The 16,149-nt window shown below is 36.8% G+C and overlaps 1 protein-coding gene across 7 annotated transcripts in view; it reads right to left on the bottom strand.

The window, feature by feature from the left end:
- Positions 1–3,608: 3,608 nt before the first annotated feature.
- Positions 3,609–16,149, bottom strand: part of LOC125319701 (ras GTPase-activating-like protein IQGAP2) — a 125,591-nt gene continuing 113,050 nt past the window's right edge. For all 7 annotated transcript variants that reach the window (XM_048291165.1, XM_048291167.1, XM_048291168.1 and 4 more), the window contains 10 exons: positions 15,463–15,695; positions 13,244–13,376; positions 11,718–11,820; positions 10,841–10,982; positions 9,050–9,137; positions 7,959–8,171; positions 6,950–7,110; positions 5,984–6,127; positions 4,911–5,019; positions 3,609–4,449 (listed from right to left, as the gene is read on the bottom strand). In XM_048291165.1, the coding sequence (XP_048147122.1) occupies positions 4,336–4,449; positions 4,911–5,019; positions 5,984–6,127; positions 6,950–7,110; positions 7,959–8,171; positions 9,050–9,137; positions 10,841–10,982; positions 11,718–11,820; positions 13,244–13,376; positions 15,463–15,695 (1,440 nt within the window). In that variant the 3' untranslated portion in view covers positions 3,609–4,335. The remainder of the gene's footprint in view (positions 4,450–4,910; positions 5,020–5,983; positions 6,128–6,949; positions 7,111–7,958; positions 8,172–9,049; positions 9,138–10,840; positions 10,983–11,717; positions 11,821–13,243; positions 13,377–15,462; positions 15,696–16,149) is intronic.

Here is a 16,149-nt window from a genome sequence, read left to right as displayed (position 1 = left end):
GTGATTCATTGCTCAGCTCTGCAGACCTGTCTGCTGTTCCAAAATCCCCGACAAAGTGGTGCCGCTCCCCAGTCCAGTGGCATGTGCCATGGACAAACTTCGGAAAGCTTGTGTACTCCTTTAGTGATTCTCATGAATCAAGAGGTGGTTGAAAAGTAACCTACATGAAAGTTATGTAGGAAAATATTTCGGTAATTTTGCAGTTATTATTTAGACTCTTTGCTTTAAGAACATCCCGATGCTATTTAAGTGCTTTGTATTTATCAAGCCTGTAAGACAGTCAGAAGCGTTACAAGTGGACATTCTGGCTTGCTAGGGTGTGCTGTCCTTGCCTCAACTGTATATCCTTCTGTTTACAGCAGTACAGGCAAAAAACAGGAAGGAGGGGAAAGCTGAACTTGTATGTATGAAGTGCCTTTGTTACTGCAGAAGCACCGACCTTTGCTTTTAATGGAGAATAAAAACCATGAAAAACAAATTCCCCTAATCATAAGTACTGGTTCCCAGTAAGTTTTATGTCTCTACAGTGTTCCTCGCATAGTCCCACTAGCTATAGCACGGTTTGAGCTGACTCCATTTGTATAGAGCAAGAAATAGATCCATGTTCTACAGCTGGCCAGCCTTTCTACACCTCTATCATCCCAGATGCTCTGGGGAACCTAGACAAAATGCCTTAATTGAACTATTCATCTGTTTAGACAAGACCTTAATCAGATGTAATCATTTTATCTTGGAAGAGAAAGTGACGTCCTTGGTCATTCCTGTGGTCTCACAGTTCTATAAGCATACATAAAGGTTGGTCTTGTAACTTTCTAAACCCAAAATAGAACTGAAGTATAACAGATAATTGTAAAAATTACTCAAGATCTCAAAAAAGCATATATTGCCAGTATTTTTCTTACATTTCAAGAAGCCTTAACCAGTGGGCCCATGCTTGAGGAATAAATTAGTTTACAGAGTTTGTGAAACATATGAAGAGAAACTCAGATGGAACCTCCAGGGAGTGTTTTAGTCACAGACATTATAAACAGTCATAGGGCTATGTCCTTTCATCTTTGTAAACTAGTTATTATAAATAAAGCAAGTAAATAAAAACCATGCTTGTTAAATTTTGTGTCTGCATGTGAAACCCAAATTTATGTTTTGTAACCTGTAATTTTGTGAATCAACTTGCTCCTTTCCTCTCTCAAGATCAGCTTATTGTAACAGAGGTGAAGAGTTCACGACATCTAAAGCTTTAGTTTTTAATTCTATTTCTTGCACCTTTTCAGAGTTTTGGTTTTTCTGGCAGAAGTGTGTTACAGAAAAAAAACTTCATTTCTGTTAAACACACCAAATCTACCAAAAAAAGCCTGTACCTATCTAGTGAGACTGCTACATCATTAGTGTTTGTGAAAGGACATCTTTCTGCTGCTCAATACACAGATTACTCTGGTGCATGTCAGAGGTGGGTAGTTACTGCTGAAAGATGAGTGTAGAAACATACCACAGGAGGGGAAATGGTCATCTAGGAAGAGGGTTGTCTATCTAGTTATAAACTTTTTGAAATCACATGTGACTGCCAGTGTTTCAGTTTTCTGGAAATGAAGGTTCTTTTACTCCTGTATTCTTTTAAAAGAAAGACGGACAGCTAAAGGAGGGCCGCAGACAAGTGCAAAGTGAAACAGAGCAAAGCTAGTGCTTGTATTGGTGTTTCTGTGTGCCTGGCCTAAGCAGAAGGATGTTGTTCTACAATTCTGTGGATAGTTTTGGATCTTCAGAGGCCCTTGAAAATGAAAAGTTCCAAAATAAACTAAGTTAGCTACCAAGCACTCTTAGTCAACTCTAAAAACATGTGATAGAAAAATGCATGCTGTGGGGTTAACAGACTAAGATGATAGTCTATTATAATTTGTTTTCACTACCACCAGTTAAGGAGGACAAAGTTGAGAGATAGGCAAGTTGTCCACGGAAAGATCCATTTTCTCCTGTAGTGACAACTGATGCAGAGGCCCTATTCAGTTGCACTGGCTTTGTTTCTCAGCTTTTGAACCAGCAATGCAAGTCTTTTCACACCACCATTTCATGACTAAAACTGGTTTCAGCAAATCCTGTCTATTGTTGAAGTCCCCACATTGCATCTTGCAGTAGCTTCTAAAAAGCCTGTCTTTTTTTTGTTGTACGTAGTAGCTGGCAGCAGCATTGGGTGATAACAGAATCACTTTGCTCATTTGTGTGGTACTTCACACTACCACCAGTCTTACATGGAGGTAGAAAACATTGTGGTCAGTCCTGTTTATCAGGGTTCGTATTATTGTTCAGTGACAAGGCCCTAAATGGAACTAGCTAATTAAGGAAAAAAGCTTACAAAGGAGTTTAAAGAAATTAAATGATAATTACTCTTTGATGTGCACTAGGAAGAACAGGAAGCCCAGGAAATAGTCAGAAAAGGGGAGTGCTGGCACACAGACTGTACCATTCATACTTGTCATTACATCGGGACCAAAGACACTTTTCTAAGCTTGCCTACACCAGGAAAAAACTGAGAAACGTGCTATTTGCTTTAGAACCAGGCAGATACTAGATGTGTCAAGTGTATTACACAAAACTGCATATCCAGGAGTACCTTACTCCCATAAAGTCTGTGGGGCTCTGGCATGTCTCACCAGCAGAACTCCAGGCTTTTGGCACTTTACCTCAAGAATCTGGTTTTAGGAGCAACATCACACCTGTGGCAAACTTAGTGCTCAGCTAGAATTTGTTAAAAATATCGTGATTAATCAAGTCTGTTGCAAATAGGGGAACAAAAGATTGGAAATTTAATTCATACTTAAGTAAAATTCACTTCTCTTTGGAAGGAAAAGTGAAGTGATGTTTTTGCTTTTCTATCCAGGGTATCAATACTGCAGCATTTATAGCATGTTAAAATGTCTTATACATAACCAGCTAGAAGAAAAATGGAAACGTGGGAGTTTTTTAATCCTTTAATTAGGGATAGTAGCTGTTTTAAAGTAGTCATGTGTTCAAACTTAATGTCATGCATAAATTAATATCTCTGGTAAATGTAATCATTTCTTCAGCTTGTGTAACACCACAGGTCAGTTAGTGTATCAGCTGAGCTTGTAATCTATATATATGCCAGTGACTTAACACTGCTCTATTCTCATACCAGAGTTAATACTTATTTAATATTTGCTTTTATAATTCATTCCAGAATGTCTCACTGCCTGTCTTTTGAAGTGTTTGTCACAAGAAAAGTAAGAGAAGGAAGTATTTTCTATTGGTCACATTACTGATGGTACACACTTTTGCTCTGTAGGTATAAGTGATAGCTCCTAAGCAAAGTCATCATCACATTCAATGGCATAAAGGCCATGAAGTCTTCACTGCTGAGCAGCTTTCCCTAAGTGTACCGAGGACAGTCAGGCTTAATTACATGCAATTTTATAAAAGCACTGAAAGAAGTTCTTTCAATTACCATCTAGATTGCAGCTTTAATGATTCCTTGAAATGAAATTTAGGGACCAAGCCAGTTTAATTAGGTAATGTTTATTTTACATAGAACAATCTCCAAAGAATATTTAAAAAACCCAATCTAAATACTGATTTTATTGCATTTATTTTCTTACAAAAAAAAAAAAAAAAAAAGACAGGCACAATTTACGTATTCAAATACTTCAAACTGAACAACTGTTCGCTATTCAGATTTCCCCAATACCACTCCAAAGGCTGTGAAAGTAGAAAATGTCATTTTGCACGAGGCAGTAGTGCATTTAGTAGGAATGAATCACAAAATATATTTTTGTGAAGTAAGTCGTTATTGTCGCTTTATAATTACCTATAAAATTTTTTGAATTGCACAATAAGTTTGCTTTGCAATTGACAAATGCCACAAAATAGGCCTAGTATGTAACTAAATATTTGCTCAAACTATCCCTTAGAAACAAATTAGGTTTTCTTTTGGTAAATACTTAAAGTCTAGTATTAACTATATTATATATCTGAGGTAATTTAAAAATGTTTCAATAGGAAGAGGTTTATATATTCAACTAAATTCAATTTCTGCCTACCTTAATATCTACACAATAGCTGTGTGTCCAAAAGAATATTTTGATTTGAAAGTACCAACACCAATGAAATCTGGAACTGTTTAAATGAATCGATTTTCCTGGTTTTCTGTTTTGTTATCAATGCTGAAAAGGCACTGCCTACATTATTCGGAACATTTGGTGTTTTAGGGTGTGTTTTTTAAAGTTAAAAAGCATCCAACGACAAACTTCAAACAAATGTTTATAAGCAAAAAAATACTGAATAGACTTCCCACTGATTGATGAAGTCCATGATATCTGAAAATACTCATTTTCCATAGAACTTCTTATTCAACAAGAATATAAGCAAGTTCACATTCACTTTAGCTTTATCAAACATTTTCATTACAGCCACACCTTCATACTGCATCTGAAGCAAATCCTGAAATGAGAAAAAATCATTAGTGTCTGTCTAAATCCATACCTTACAACAACAAGATGTGATAAACATCACCAGCTCCAGGTTCTTGATAACTTAAACTTAACTGCAAGCAACCATTGGGATATGTGTAGAAAACATTACGTGTTCTCTAGATCCTAAGCTGTAGATGGTCAGTAACAGCAAACCAAAAGAAATAACTGTTTTCTGTATACTTCCATTTTCTTTTAGTATGTCCTGCTTGCCACTGAACTAATGTGGGGTTTGATTTCATGTAGCTGTCCCAAGATAAACATTAAGTCAATGCCCATGCCCAGCATCCTGCTGAAGTTACATTGTTATTCTCCACATGATCTGCTGCTCTGTACTGATTGACTAGTTCATGCATATATGTGAAAAAAATACTGAAATAGTTTTTCAGGAAATGCAACAGCAACTATATAGCAAAGTAACAAAATTCAAACCTGGAAATGAAGCTGCACTTTTTCCATCTCAACTCCTAAAAATTTCGCTTTGATTTCAAAGTCACCCACTTCTTCTCCAGGTGTGATATCAAACATCACATTCTTAAACCTTGAAAGAGGAAAAGTAATTGAATACATAGGCTGTGCAGTTTCATATAGTCCAGAGACAGTTTTGGGGAAAAAGCCTGCAGAACATGGAAGAACTTTGACCACAAGCAGTGTTGTTGCTGTCAAAAGAATCACTCCATCTCTCCCTGCACTGCACTCCATGCAGTGTCTTCTTAGAGACTTTCTGGTGTACAGGTAGCATGAAATACAGAATTCTGAAGTCATTTGCAATGGAGAAACAATACAAAATAAACGCCCAAAACAAAACAAAAAACCAGCCAAACAAAAAAAAGGCTGTGGGAAGTTCAGTGAACAAATCAGATCAAACATCCAGTAGATAGAAACAAGACAGCCAGATTTTCTTTCTACCATGCCCAAGTGTCTCTTTGCAGGTACATATTTGCCTCATGTGGCTTCTTCTACCTGATGAATCCACTTGGAAAAAAACAAACAAATAAAAAAACCTGGAAAAAAAAAATTCATGCAGAAGGTGGATGGGAAGGTGCAAAGAATGGAAGACTTTCACTACCACAGCCTCAATATGGATGAATACAAAATGGATGTAAACCACCACATCCATTCACCCTGCCATAGTGAGGAAGAGCAGAAAACCTGGGGTTTACTAAGTTATTTGAAAATGACTGGTTTAATATATGAAAAAAAATTGCTACAACTGCTTAAAAAGGTGGTCATAAATAGCAAGTCTGCTGCCAAACTTGTACTTGTCCATGTAAGCTGGTGCTAGGGCTGGCTTGTTAAAATATTTTCCCAAGGTAATCATAGAGCAAGGTACAAAGTAAAAAATTAATTACAACAATTAGATTGTAGCGTCTTTCTGAATGCAAAAGTCAGAGGTAATTTTAGCTGTGGCACAGGAAATTGTTAAGATTTCTTTCATCAAAAGCCAGACCCCTTCAGAAATTGTTGATTAGAAAATGCTTGGAGTTGTTTTGTACTGCACTTACTGATTGGTTTGAAGATCTTCAATTTCTAGGATGACACCTTTTTCATGAAGTCTTGCAGCTGTGTACTTTAGTGAGGTCTGTTTCAGCTTTTTGCTTCCCTTCACCTCCTCTTTTCCATCTAATTTAATTGACCTCCGTGAATTTCTGGAAAGAGAAAAAGAAAACTTGCTTTTGATGTGCCTGTCAGATCTTTAATACTTCAGCTACTCTTCTAGAACTTTCTTTCACTCTTTTTTGAACTCCTCTAAAAAAACAGAATTAACATCCCAAAAAATCTAAGAGTTAGAGGAATTTTGAGCATGCAGTGAATCATCTAAACATCTTGCCAATGATTTTTAATCATCTTTTAGCACTTTTTTCAATTCTGTTGCGAAATGCAACCCTGATCCTAAAGGGTCCGCAATCCCCAGTTTAAAAGAGCAATTTGTAAACTTATGGCGACATAAATGTTAAATGCTCTGTAGTTAGAGATAATTTTTGGATCAATGAAGTGTGCACTAGGAAAATTCCTACTCATGTCAGTAAAATGTTTTCATTTTGATACTTCGGTGGCATTGGTAGGGGGGATTGCTTTCAAGTAACTGCATCATACCTGAAAGGTAAATTATTTAGGCATTTATTTCCTCCTTTTCCATGCTAAAGACAAACCTCAAACCTTTTAAAGAAGGAAGAAACCAATAATTACTTCCCAAAGCTTCATGAACTCAAAGCATGCAAATGGATCTGCAAAGTAGCACCAATTAAATATATTGAAAACATCTATACATCTCAAGACTTCTCTTTCTCAAAGGAAGTCTTAAATGAATGCAAGACTTTAGTTTCCAGATGCTGATGCAGTTTACAACTCTCACAGACCTTTTGTAGATTGTCAATCTGTTGGAAACAAAACTTTAAACTACAGATTATCACCTGATCTCCCTCTTGTTAGAACACACTAAAAGACACATTAGAAGACAAAATACTCACTTTCTTGTTAAGTTGTCTAAACAAGTTTTTATATAGGTGTTGTAATAATTAATTTGTTCCTCATAAAATGCTGTCTTGGAGTTAAGTGCATTCAAAGTCTGCTGGAGTTTCACCAGTTCAGCTTTTCGATGATGTCTGTATCTTCTTTGATTCCGGATATCCTAAAAAAATGTATTAATGTAACTGTTGTATTTATTTGAAATTTTAAAAAGCCTCAGTTCATAACCATTCAAATTTGTAATTACACAATCTGACTTAATTACTGAGAGAAAGCACAAACTATCATTTTAGTTCTTAAAAGAACAGTACCTGTAGGGAGTCCTACAGTTTACCTGGCAATCACATTGCTACTCATATATACAAGCAGTGGTATATTGACAACTTTGCTGTTCTGCAGGGCCTAACAGACCCAGAACGCATAAGGAAGATGTCGTTGTTGTGCTGAAGATAATTCAATATACTAAGATTCTTATGGCCAGAATGGGTTGTAGATGTAGAACAGGATTTGTTGACAGCAGTCCCTGTGCTTTATGACTGTCAGGATGGGCACCGCATTGGCCCACTATTCTTGTGTCCTGCCCAACCACAGCAGATCAGCGTTAATACCAATCAGATAATATTTCACAGGGGTTTGAGTCTTTTGAAACCTTACCAAGACCACAGCCATTCTTAATTGAAACACCACTGAGTAATTCCAATTACTGTTAAAATATACAAAGTTATATTGAAACACATTACAGGGGAGGAGTTAAATCATCATCATCATCAAATTCAATATCAGATTTGGATAACAAAGGTTGCAGTTGTATGTTACTCAGTTCAGGAAGTTATGCAGGGATGTACTGTCTTTCACTTACTTTGCCAGGAAACAAAAACAATTTGCTTCATATGTGGATTAAGTAGTTTAGGGTAGCATTCCCTGAAAAATATGTATTTTACTTTTCTAACTGGAACGGATTTAGGCTAGATGCTAAAAAACCATCGATATACAGCGAAACATTCCATTTACCTTAGCGATCTCATTTATAATTTCTTGGTACTTAGTTGCTGAAGACACTAGTCCTGCTTGTTCCAGTGTCCGGAGATTTCTCTGAATTTTCCTTTTCTTTTGTTCTATTGGTAGCTGCCCATCTTCAAAAATAGCCTGGCTGTTCTTCATTTTCTCTGGAGTTTTTGAATCTAAGATGGCACGTTTTTCTACAAGTTTCAAGTTCTCAGATTCCTGGGGGGGGAAAAAAAAAAAAAAAAAAAAATCCAGAACAGTTATTTTCCAGATTTTGATAACTGTTAAATGTTCAAGTACATTGAATTCTCAAAGGAGATTATCAAAAATCAGGGTGCAGGCTTTATGTCCTATTACCACTTGGTCTCAAAGTACCCCATTTTTACTATGGCTTTGGGCATATCTTAAGTATGTAGTGACAACACCTAGACATACATTTGAATTAATCAAAATGTGTAATTCAGCCAGGTGACTCAATGACTTCACCAAGTTGTTAGAAGGCTGTCCAGATCTCACAGGTGTTTCCTACATATGCACACACTGAGGTTAACTAAAATCTGCACATTATTAAGATGCAGTTTTGTGTGTCAGTGTCTACAGGAAAGACTTCAACTGTGAGCTGCTCCCACTCAGTTCCCATACTGAGGATAGCAGTAGTTCCCTGAGATTTGCTGGTATAGATTAAGCAAATAAACTAAAGGGTCAAGGAACTTGAATTACAATACTGAATTTAATGGGGTGGGGGGGAATGATAAGAGTAGAAAGATTCACCTCAGGCTATTTGATTGTATTATAAAGTAGGAGAGAAAAGACCCTGCTCACAAAAAGTGTAAAGAAAAAAATATCCTAGTCATCATCCTAGCTCACAGCAAGACTTATTTTTAATTTTCCTCTGAAGCTGTTTTCAATTATACAGTTAAAAAAAAAAATTGCAAGCCTCATATTTCGGAAGACTCTAAATCTGCATAGTCTAAAGCCATCAACAAACAATTTCATTGTTATAACGTGATGGAGAAAGCTGTCAGAGATCTGTTAAGGCTTTCAAATAGCTATAATAAATTACTTTATTCCCTATTCAGTCACAGTATAGTACTCACCTGTTGTGCAGTGGCTGGTGTTTCTAGTATTTCTGAGAGTGTATCCCCTGGTTGTGTTCGTATCACATCCACGATAAGTCTTTTGGTCCTTTTGAAAGGGATATATGGATATTACAAACCAGTTATCACTGGATCACTTGTACATGTCATTTTTTTCAACAATAAAATTCACAAACTCCCTCTTTATTATAGATTCTTGGTAAATTTTGCTTTCTAGCTTTTTATGTTTCAGAGCTTCCCTTAATAGTGTTGACTATCTGGTTTCTACACAGTCTGAATAGAGAAATACATGTAAGCTTCCCTCCATTTATTTTAGAAAACAGGTGACCAACTGGCACAGTAAAACAGTTACTGTTAACAAAAATACAAGCAACAACTTGCATGTGGATTTTAATTGTGATCATGACAAAACAGCAGACAGAAATGTAACCATTGAAAAGCCTGAGCTTTTCATCATTCCATTAAACATCATATTTACTGAATAAAGTGGAAATGCACTCAGAACTGCTGAACGCTGAAGGAATTTTACATTTGTTGCAGTGTGTGTATGCAAACCACTAAGGGCAGATATTTCTCTAGTGACAACAGACAAAGAGCATTTCCTTGCTAAAAAAGGGAAGCTGCTAGACTCCGATATGTTAACCAGTTTTTTTCTTGGTAAGAATTTATCTCATTCCTGCTGCCTATTCATTCATAATACTTCCAAGAACTTCCTGTTACAGAATTCTATTAATTTAGAGAACAGGATTACTGAAATAGCTCACTATTCTTAACAATTAACAGAAAATTAAAGATGCAGCATAAGTTTCCAAGGAAAATGTCTAAATACGGTCAAGATTTCTATGATAAAACCTAATAGTTTAAAGTGATAGTCTTCCTAGGTACAGTTACTTCTTCAGAAGTAAAACTTCACACCATCTAATAAATCCAGACCACTTATTTCTGATTTTAAAAACCCCAAACAGCTTATTAGATCATATTTTAATTACAGCCCGTATCTGCCCTCCTAGTTATTGGTGCTGTCTTTCACTTTTAATGTGAATTTCTGCCTTCACACATGTGTGGTACATATAAACATGGTAATAGAGGAGAGCAGCATCCTGTTCTTCCCCAGATTGCACTAGGATCTTAGAGTAGGCCAATCCCTTTTCTGGACAGCTTGAAATGACTTCAGAAGATGGGTGCCAATAATTTGAAATTAAGTGCTGTTATGTAATTAATTTTTACTATAAAGTAGACTGTATTCCGGAGTATCCCCATAGCCATTTTTTAATTTATTCACCAGATAGAATAAACACAACTTGCTTTCCTGGATAAAAGCATGCAGCATATGCACTATTCCTCCTGAAGTAACAGTTACATCCTTTTCAAATGGCTGATGACAATGTATCAGGGAAGTGTTTATTTTTGAGGGGGAAGAAAGGACATAATACTCTCTGACCCTTACAAGTCTAGACTGCTTTTCATCTCTGCTTTCTCAAGGCTATGGCATTTTAAAGCAGAATGCTTTTATAGCTTCATGAAGAAACACTTACTAGGTTAGGTAATGATGCAGTCATGCTCCAAAACACAAATGGCAATATATTTATTTTTCTGGAAGAACTGACAGTTCACCTGACTTTGGCAAAAGTTTGAGTAGCACTGAACACAAACTGGCTTTTGAAAACTGAATGCACTCAGCACCTCAGAAATGCACTTAGGCAGGGCAGTTGTCAAAACAATGTTTTTAAAAAAAAAGTAAAAACAAAACAAAAAGCATTGCCAGAATATAAAGGTTGGAGCAAAACTTACTTTATCATCAGACTTTTGAGATCCTGATCCTCACCTTCCCGTAACTCATATTTGCTTGTTAGAGACAGTGAAATCTCTGTTTTTGCAAGTTGATTTAGTGTGCTTTCCCTGTTGGGGTCATTGGGATCAACAGCTCCTTCCCCTAAAAGGAAACATTCAAAACCATAACTTAGCTATTTATAAGCTCAATTACAGTATTTTGGAAATCATGCCAATCCTTGCTTTTCAGGCTACTGATGTGCAAAACTTTTATGTTGTCTTCTCAAAGAATAATACAAACAATTTAACGTCCTTTATCCTAACATGCAGTGATAATGAAGAAGTGAAAGAGTAGCAGCTATGTTAACAGGCTATTCACTTGAATGTTGGTGTTATCTATGACTCCTAGCTACTTTCTGAACAATTTGCTACAATTAATGCAAATTAAGTATCAGTCAAATGCATTACTTTCTAATAAATTTGCATGATCTCAAAAATGTAATTTTTATTTGGATAATTAAATATCAAAAAAAAAAAAGGCTGGTTTTAGAATTTTCTATATACTTTTTCTAAGTTCTAGCCAACACTAGCAAATCTTAAAATTGGATTGTTAAAAAAATCACTTGCTTCCTATCTGCAGTTTAAGCACAACTGGATCATTCAAAATATTATTAATGTTTGTATTTTGAATCACATCATTCATTTTTAGAGTGAGTATTGCAGCTAGAAAAAGGTTCAAGTATAAGGTGCAATGTTACAATAAGTGTTTGGACAAAAATTTTGTAGTAAACAGAGAACCAGAAGCTATTACTCTGAGAGACACAAGAGTATTAAGGCAAGCCTCTGTTTAATTCAGCCCCTAGAATGAAATTACACATAAAGACAAAATACAGCATACCAAGGAAAGATTCTATATCAGGAACAGGTCCCAGACCTTCCAGCAATTCGTTCAGCAGGTCATTAGTCTCAGTGGCAATGGCATCCTGGTGTTCCAAAAGCAGCTATAAACGAATGTGAATGAAATCATCATCCAGAAAAAGGTTTCTTGGTATCTTTATACTTGAAAATAAATCTGGAAACTAAAAGTTGAAAAACACAGACCAGGCATGATTGGGATTATGGAGGACCTTCCCAAGGCCAGGAAGCACCCTGGATTCTGGGCTAGAGTTTAAGGTTGCCCTTGCTGAAAAACAACAGCCTTGCTGTTGCTCCTCCAGGAATTGTCTCTGGAGTCCTAAATGTCACAGCTGAGCGGAAGATTTGCAATTAGGACTAACAAAGTCCTAATCATCACAGAATAAAGGGTGCTAATCCCAAGCAGAGCATTTTGGTGCTTCATCCTTAAACATGCAAAGGAATAAAGACAGTGTTGGTGGTCCACAGAAAGATACCTGTTTTCTGTATATCCATTCCAGTAGCTTACAACGTCAGTGATACCTTTCAGAAAGGACTGTATTTTCTAAGTGAGGAACCAGCTCTGCAGCAACCACTGCACCTAACAGACATGCTATGCCAGTCATTAGACTCACTAAAAGGAGTACTTGATCAGGACTAATGTTCACAAACAACTGCTGGTCATTAAAATGCAGGTGTAGGTCTATTCATAATTTAGAATAACAGGCACAAAGACAAGCCAGAATGTATGTTTTTAGCATATTAGGTTATTTGTTTTGACTTGAATAAAACTGCCTTATAGTGTGGTCTGCTGTGAGTTGGGTGTTCTACCTTTTCCATAGTGTATCTGGCAGTATTTGTGAGAGGTTCTTTGTGGGCTTTTTTTTTTAATGGGGGAATGTTCTTGTGGTTTTTTTTTTTCACTTGGGTGGGGGGACACACAGGGGACATATTGCAAGCCAGGAAACAGATAGTGATATCCCAGTTTCAGGAGGAACATGTGGTAAACATTTAACTTACACTGTATTGAGTCATACTTCAGACTGCAGTTATTCTGTTCTTTACCCACACTACGAACAGGCATGATAGCACAGCTTCATTTTTTCTAAATCAGATGTTTGCATCTGCTTCCAAGAAGTCACGTGACAGAATGCCAGAGCCACAATACACAGTTTCTATTCCCAGAGTCAAAGGCTCTCCTTCAAATTGCTTTCACTTTTTTACCCATGACAGAAAATTGTTTCAAAGTTAGAAATGTCACACGAGACTAGAACATAAATGTTCTTTCCCCTCATCAGAAAGTGTATGTACTAATTGTTATTCAAGATGATGCTTTTGCATGGAAACAGTATTTGCCTTTTTCCTGGGGAAAAACAAAAATCTAATATTTAACTTCAGAACATTTCAGAGATGAAGAAATTACTTCAAAAGTAAGAAAGAAAACTAAGCTTTTCCCAGAGAATGTTAGCTGCAAATATTTGATAATCTGTATGCTACAGTCCATTGACAAGTCTGTTTTCATTGACTTACTGAATGGGTATTAATAATTTCTTCAATGGAGATATATATGACAGGCTTGCTAAGGGTCACCATATCAGAGTATTCATCAATATTGAATTTCTCCTCTGGTTCAGGAACATCACATGCTGCTTGAAAAAAATTCCTAAGAGAAAATGAGAAAGACTTCAATAATTGTCCCTTATAAATTCACTTTATTTAGCCTGTATAAAAAAGTCACAGTCAAGTCTTTGACATGCATTATATTTCTCTTATAACCTGCAACCTACCCTCAATGTTTCAAAGAGCCTTTTGAAGGCGATATGTAAATATGAATGATGAAGTGTTCTCTTTCTTGGGTAGCTGGTGGTAGACTGTTTTAAAGGGGTTGGGTTGTTTTCCCCTCGTTATTAACTTGGTAAATTTTAAGGACTTAGAGAAATATCTATTTAATGCTCTAGAAGTTACAAAAAGATTTCCCTCTGATTTTATGAAGGCACTTTGTAGTATGAGGTATGCCAAGAAGGAATTGATTGAAATAGCTGCACAAAATTCCCATTTGTCCCACAAATGTTTACGTTGCTGTTAGGCAGAAAATGAGCTGCTCAAAATGACAGAAAATGCAGTATTGTTTAAAAATATAAGAATCCTGAGAGGAAAAAATGCAGAGTGTGGTTGAAGTGTTACTTCAGTATGACTAGCATGTACACGGACTACTGAGACCTGCTTCGCAAAATGACAACTGATGTCTCTCCAAGCTACTGACTTCTTCAGGAATGTGCACAGACAACTGAGAACCAGCAGAGTTCTCCAGTCAGAGAACCACTTTTGTTTTCCAAAGTGAGAGGACCTGAAATGGGGCAGCTGGGAAAAACAGGGTTTTGGATGATGCCTATGGATTTGCTCCTGGAGCCATGTTGTGCCAGCCCTGTGGTGTTGAAGAGTATACATGTTTCAGGTTCACAGCACATTTAAAGTATTAGAAAAGAATAATTGAAAAAAAAAACCAAAAAGAAAAAAGGGGAAGGGTTGTGATTCTTCACTTTGGAGAGGAAAAGCTGGGGACTACAAATCAAATTGTACAAAATCACAGTGGTATTGTATGAGATGTGTGCAGAATTCATACTCAAGTCCAAAAATTAATGGCCAAGAGGGTATGCAATGAAACTGCAGGAAAATTTTAATTTTAACTAACAGGTAGCAAACTTCTAAATATTGCTACAGGAGGGGTTGTGGAGGCAGATGATCTCAAAGGCTTAGGAAGGGTGTGAACAAATTCCTGCACAAGTTCATAAGTGCAGAGTAAAAGAACTAGGCAGGCTCAGTAGCTTTTAGCGTAGCTAATATTGCTAATATTGTTCCGAAAGGGAACAGGCAGCTAAGGGCAGCCACCATTGCTGTCTAAGAAGGGTTTAGTTGAAGTACAGAGCACAGGCATACAGCTATTTAAGTTAGCTTAATTAGGAGAGGGATTCTTCCTTTTGTAGCGATCAAGGGCCAACTAGAGTAGCGCTCTTTTTTTAGCATTTGTTATTCTTATTATAACACTTTCTTCCCTATAGCTTCTTCATGTTTTGGTCATTCCCTTAACTACTTCATTAAAATTACTAAGTTTAATTATCTCTGTATCCATGGTTGATCTCTCAAGGAAACCCATTATATGAATAGTGCATTTGCTTTCATGAAGGGCAAGACACTAAAGACAGAAATTCTGAGTGCAAGTTTGTTGCAAAACTCAACAATACCACAAAGTAATAGCAGTCACCCCCAAAAATGGGCAATAACCCCAAAAAACTTGTCTGAGAATGTAGCAAACATGCAGTTTCCTACGACTGCATGATAAAAGAATGAAATCTGTATAGAATCTCTCAGCAAAGATGAGAGAATAAAAACCTGCAACTTTTTCCTGACTAACAATGTTTTTTTCTTCAGACAAAATGTTCAGCTGTCCTCCCAAATCAAAGCAGACATTGTTTCTGCTAGATAATGAGTTACCTCAGTCTGTTCTCAATCTGTGTTTGCAGTAAGGAACTGCAACCAAGACAGCAGAGATGATCTCAAATTAATGCACAAGCTAAAATACAACCTGTTACTCCTGCTCCAATTTCCTTGTCAGTGAGCATTTCTCTTTGCCATATCATTCAACATTTTTAACTATGAACAGGAAATTCCTATCAATGAGGAGTCCACCTGCCTTACTTATCCTAGAGGAAAGCACTTATTCTATAGGTATTTGTGAGGGCTTTGCATACCTGAACTTCTGGTAGGTCTGTGAGAGGTAAGTGTTCATAGAGGACAGATGTTCGCTTTCTCCTTCAAAGAGTTTGTTAGAAGCAGCGTGCTGGAGGACTTTTGCCACGCAGCCTAGGTTCCTCCTCTGGTCAGGGTGTATCTGGCCCCCAGCTGTCATATCAATTATATCAAAACCATCAGGAGCAACTATGGCAGGGTTCATGTAGCGATAGTACAGAAGGTTGCCAACAATCTAAAGAAAAAGTTAGAGAAAAAAGTTAAGAGATCTTCCCTTTACATACAGTAATGACACCTTACAAAACATGACCAATCATTTCTACTTCTGAATTAGACCATAAGAACTGGTTCTAGAAGAATCCTCAAGACACACGTTACCTATGGGGCTAGCTGGAAGAACCTGTGGTCTTTTACATTATACTCCTCCTACAACACCTCTGTGAACATCAGTTACAGACTTTTACAACCACATTTCAATTTGGTGCTGGCTGTAGTTCAGCTAATGCAAGGCATGGAGTTAAACACAAACACAACTCTTCTATATTTTGCAAGGTTCTGCTCCCGAGGCACATTCTCCCAAATGCTGCAGATACTGGCAGCATTTAACACACTCACTGATAAGGGGACCCCAATTGTTTCCCAATGGGGCTGGACTGCAATGCAGCCTAGAAATCTAAAGAACAGATTTC

This window comes from Corvus hawaiiensis, chromosome Z (genome assembly GCF_020740725.1).
Source record: "Corvus hawaiiensis isolate bCorHaw1 chromosome Z, bCorHaw1.pri.cur, whole genome shotgun sequence".
Classification (NCBI taxonomy): Eukaryota; Metazoa; Chordata; class Aves; order Passeriformes; family Corvidae; genus Corvus; species Corvus hawaiiensis.
This window is presented reverse-complemented; position numbering and strand designations above follow the sequence as displayed.